This window comes from Anneissia japonica, unplaced genomic scaffold, assembly GCF_011630105.1.
Source record: "Anneissia japonica isolate Jap-2015-1 unplaced genomic scaffold, ASM1163010v1 scaffold234_len1672027_cov178, whole genome shotgun sequence".
NCBI classification, from domain to species: Eukaryota; Metazoa; Echinodermata; class Crinoidea; order Comatulida; family Comatulidae; genus Anneissia; species Anneissia japonica.
In genome coordinates, this window is record NW_022738761.1 from 99,878 (window position 1) to 104,802 (window position 4,925).

The following is a 4,925-nucleotide window of genomic DNA, read 5'->3' on the forward strand; positions in this document are numbered from 1 at the left end:
TTGGTAGTAGTAATACAAAGCAAGTGTATTGCTAATAATAATGAATAACACACTTAAATAATAAAGTCAACAATATTGTTTGTATTTTAGTCTAATAATAATGTAAATTGTAATGTGCAAATTTCTTATATTGCAATAGCTATATCGATTAATTAAACTTATTCCATATTTTTCAAATTAAAAAATGAAAATATAATATAAAACAGTACAATTTACTTAACTCTCTGAGAATGGATTCAACTGACTGTTTTCTTGACATTTAAGCTTGGCCTGTTATCTTATTAAACTTATTTCTGAAGACATATCAATATAGTTAATGTAATAATAGTGTAATAATAATAATCTGTCTCTTATACACATCTAGATGTGTATAAGAGACAGATATTATTGTGTATTAACCTGGTGTATTATAGGTACTGTAAATAGCAACGATAATCTAATGATAAATTTCAACTTATGCTAGTAAACATACAGTTAGCCATAAACCTGGCATGAAAATTATTGATTAATAGCATAACAAAAACAGAGGTACAGTAGATTCACAGTAAGAAGGCCCAGCCAGCCGGGATTCAAATAAATTTGTCAAAATGATTTTTCTAAATGAAGAAAAAAAAAAGAAAAATTATGTTTAAATTTAAGTCTGAGAGTGCCATTACGGCCATTAAAAGTGCCATAATCATAAATTTTCTTACCTCAACCAAAACCATTGTGGTGCTGAGGTGGATTCAGGGACGTATCCAGGACGTATCGTGGGAGCCGCGGCTCCCCCCCACCCTTTGTACACAGTGTAAAATTTTTATAGCTTTTTTTTGAGCCAATACAAATTATTTTCTGGGACCACTCAAAATGAATACTTCTAAAATACGTAAAAATGCATCCGTACTCGTTTTACATACTGTAGGCCTGGCCTACTATAATTATAACACATGTCTAAGCATGATTTTTTAAAATCCATAAATCCCATGCCAAGTCTTTTAAGATACAGAAATGTGATACTGTATGGCTCAAACCTTTTGCAAGCTTCTTTAAAGTAGGGCCTATTGTTTAATAATACTATACTATTAGTAATAATAATAATAATAATAATAATAATAATAATAATAATAGTAATTCAATTCAATTCAATAATAATAATAATAATAATAATAATAATAATAATGGTGGTGATGATGATGATGATGGTGGTGATGATAATTGATAGTAATATTAACAATATTAAAATGTGAAGGAAATTGTGCTAAGGCAAAAAATAAAGTTGTGATTTGTTGGCGTTCCATTTTGACTATGTAATGGTGATGTGATGATGATGAATTTTACTACGTGAAAGTGTGATTTCCGGCCATCTAGAGGTACTATTTCCTCAAATTTTCTCACCTCAGCCCCAACTATGGTGGGGCTGAGGTGGTTGGGAAATCACGGTTTTGAAGTATGTAAAGAACACACTCAAAGACAATGTTTTTAAGCTTTGTTTTCTATGGTATATCACACACATTAATAAGATCTTTTTGGTTGCAGAAAATCCCTGATAAAAAAGACCATGAGATTTTTTTTGGCGCTTCGTCTGGACTACCGGTAACGGTGATGTGATGATAATGAATTTTACTAAAAGTGTTGTTTCTGGCCATCTAGCTGGAGGTACTATTTCCTCACATTTTCGCTCCTCAGCTCCAACTATGGTGAGTCTGAGGTAGGTGCAGACTCACAAAATGTCCTCCCCCTCAACCTTAAAAAACAGATCTGCGCCCTTCTGGGTATGACATTAAACTGCATCGAGTCGGCACCTGACTCAGAGTATGTCTTGTGACTGCTGAGAAGAAGGGGCATAAATTTGTTTTTAGAATGTGATCTGGTTTTTCATGCCCCTTTTTCGTGATTATGACTATTTTAGATAATAATTTTTTTTTTTTTGAGGAAAAAAACAAAAGGAAAATATATTCAAATTTAAGTATGAAAGTGTAATTTCCGGCAATCTAGAGGTGCCCTAATCATAAATTTTCTTACCTCAGCCCCAACCATAGTGGGGCTAAGGTGGGTGGTTCCTCAGTCTGTGAAAATCCCTCCCTGCGACACCTATCTTTCGAATTCATGGATGTGTCTAATGCAATTGTCACTTTATCCTCTCAAAACAGTCCTTAAAACGTTCAGAGTGCGCCACTTCACAGGGGAGGGGGGTTCGTCCCCCTGGACCCCACCGGGGTCGTACGTATCTCGCATAACGGTTCCCCCCTTTCAAAATCCAGGCTACGTCCCTGGGTCGATTACACCCTGCATCTGTGAAAGTACCCCTCCCCCTCCCACCCTCTATTTTGAACTCATGGATCCGCCACTGAAAAAAATGATTACCCACACTCATTGGTCTAACTGAACGTAAACATACTTTACCAATAGTGATATCAAATTTCTCTCTGGATATTTGTTATGAGTTTGCTGTACAATTCTTCGCAAGACAATGCACAGCCCAACACAACAAAGTAAACCATTTGATGTCAGAACAGAAGGAAAGCAACTCTGAAGCACGACATCTGGTATATCCTTTAAATCTATCCAATCATGTTCAAGGTCATTAGGGATGCATAATGACGGATTTTTACAACTGGTGGACATAGTTTTGATGTCAGTATTACAGAAGATGACTTTGAAGGCACCACTCCTACAATAGTTGAGAACAAAGAGTACAATCTGGGAGCGGATTGGAAGACTTCCATGGTAGTGCTCTAGATAAAGGTTCTCAGAGTCAGTGGAAGCAGCATTTAAGACACTGTCACCTGAAATTAAAAAATGCAAGTTCATAATATAGAGTACACATACTCTAGGATTTACAAAGGATAAACTACTTTTCTTATTCTATTTTAACAATCAATGGTCCAGTCAATTATAACATTTGTTACCTTACAGTGTATGGTTTAGCGGTATGTCTCAATTTCTACAATTTTTCAAAATAAAGGGATGATGAGGAGTGAATCGCTCAGGTCAGTACAAAGAACATCCGCCAACATCAACGATGAATTAACAATCACGTTTTGGATGAGTCTAAAAGCAGCTTACCAACTGATGAAGCAAGTTGAAGTAGCCAAAATATCAGGGAGGTGCTACTAGGCCTAGCAAATACAGAGGAACTGGGCCAATATTAAGGGGGCACCATCAGTACCCAAAAACGTGTCCCTTACGAAATGGTAATGGTAATAGATGGTAATGATTATGACTGTGTACTTGTATATAGCGTATACTATCCAAGGGAAACAACTGAAGAGACAAAGAGACGACAGCAGAAGGAACTGGTGTTACTGCTCCATTCTTCAGCACTTTGATTGAGGTGAACATGATTCACCTGACCTCTAGTGAATTGGCATCTGACTATTCTATCTTAGATAACACATTAAAACAATTCAAATCAAAAATTAAAATGACCTTTATTGAAACCCAATGATCCATGCAAACTACTGTAATACTAATGAAGGCTCCAAACATAACAATAATGATAAATAATAATGATAAACTGTCATTTTAATAATAAAAATAATTAGAGTTGGGGGAATTGAATTACATTTGTAAATAATCAGAGAAGAATTTTATGTTTATCTTATTTATATGGAGGCATAGGCTTAGCCAGCGAGACGTCCGGCCGTCTTTTTGACAGCGAACAATTATTTAGGGTGGCTGCTTTTACTGTGACAGTTGGGCCTTAGGTTGGCCTGTCTACCTTTAGCAAATTATTTATATTCTTCCAATCTATCGAATTTTACACTAATATAAATCTAAATCATATTTATGTTTGATAAAAACAACATTTATTGATTGAATATACGTTGCTTTTATAACAATCTTCGGTGGGGATTCCTAAAAATGTAAGGCTTAACCATTGCCTAATCAGTGAATAGTTCACTTACAACACACGTCGTGTTAAATGCATTTATTTATACCCCGCTGTACAATGGATGGTTCTGAGTCACACACAATGCATGCACATGGCTCTGCAAATACAATACTTGAGATTGGGTTCCCGGACATAATATTTTTGGCTCTCTGGTTATAATTAATTCATGAAATAGATTCACACACATGCAGTAGGCCTGTACCGATGTTCACTCTAATGATTCAGGGATATAATTCTGGTTTATTGCTCAAAAAATCTAAAAATAAAAATTTGAATGAATTTTTCTTATTTTGTAGCTGCTCTATTTGTTGTGATAAAATAAAAAAATTTGGTGACCCCTTAATAGGGATTATTTGACCATTTGGCACACTCAGAAATTGTCCCCTTAATAGGGGTGTCCACTTTCATTAACATAACATTTTGCAAGCAATGCAATTTAATTCACTGAATACGCTCTCAATGATGGGCCGTCGCACACTGATTTCAAGGGAAAGAAATAATATTTTGAAATATTATTTCGTTCTCTCAAAACAATACTCCTTTGAATAATTATTTGGTTCCCTTGAAATAGCTAATATTTTTCTAACCATGTCCCTTTAGGGGCTCCGTACTTATGCCTACTAACTACAGTACTACACTAACCAACCTAGTTTGGATGGTACCCTAGGCCCTAATCCTACTACTAAAAGGAGAGCTAGCCTAGGCCTATTCCTATTGTCCACTTCTCATGGAGAAGATATATATCTTCTCCATGTTAGGCCTAGGGCCAGGCACCACCTCTAGTTTAATTCTATTTAATACTATTATTATTAATATTATTATTAATAATAATTATCAATCATCTTCAAATGCAATGACAAACAGATGTTCATTCACTAAAGAACAAACTGAACACAAGTTAGTGAAATTCGAATAAATAAACTAAAGAAGTGATTTAAAAAGTACCATCCATTTCTGTAAGAAAATAGACATAGGCCTACTATAAATCATAATATTTGATATAATAAATAAACAAACTAACTAAATATTAAGTCTCGATTTATATAGGCTA

At 34.8% G+C, this 4,925-nt stretch overlaps 1 protein-coding gene across 1 annotated transcript in view; it reads right to left on the minus strand.

Annotated features, from left to right (window-relative positions):
* The window catches only part of LOC117117728 (glutathione S-transferase C-terminal domain-containing protein-like), a gene marked incomplete at its 5' end in the record, with an annotated part of 17,520 nt that extends 14,755 nt beyond the window's left edge, over positions 1-2,765 (minus strand). The window contains 1 exon segment of the mRNA XM_033262123.1: positions 2,383-2,765. Within this exon segment, the coding sequence (XP_033118014.1) occupies positions 2,383-2,765 (383 nt within the window).
* Between the last annotated feature and the right edge of the window lie 2,160 nt (positions 2,766-4,925).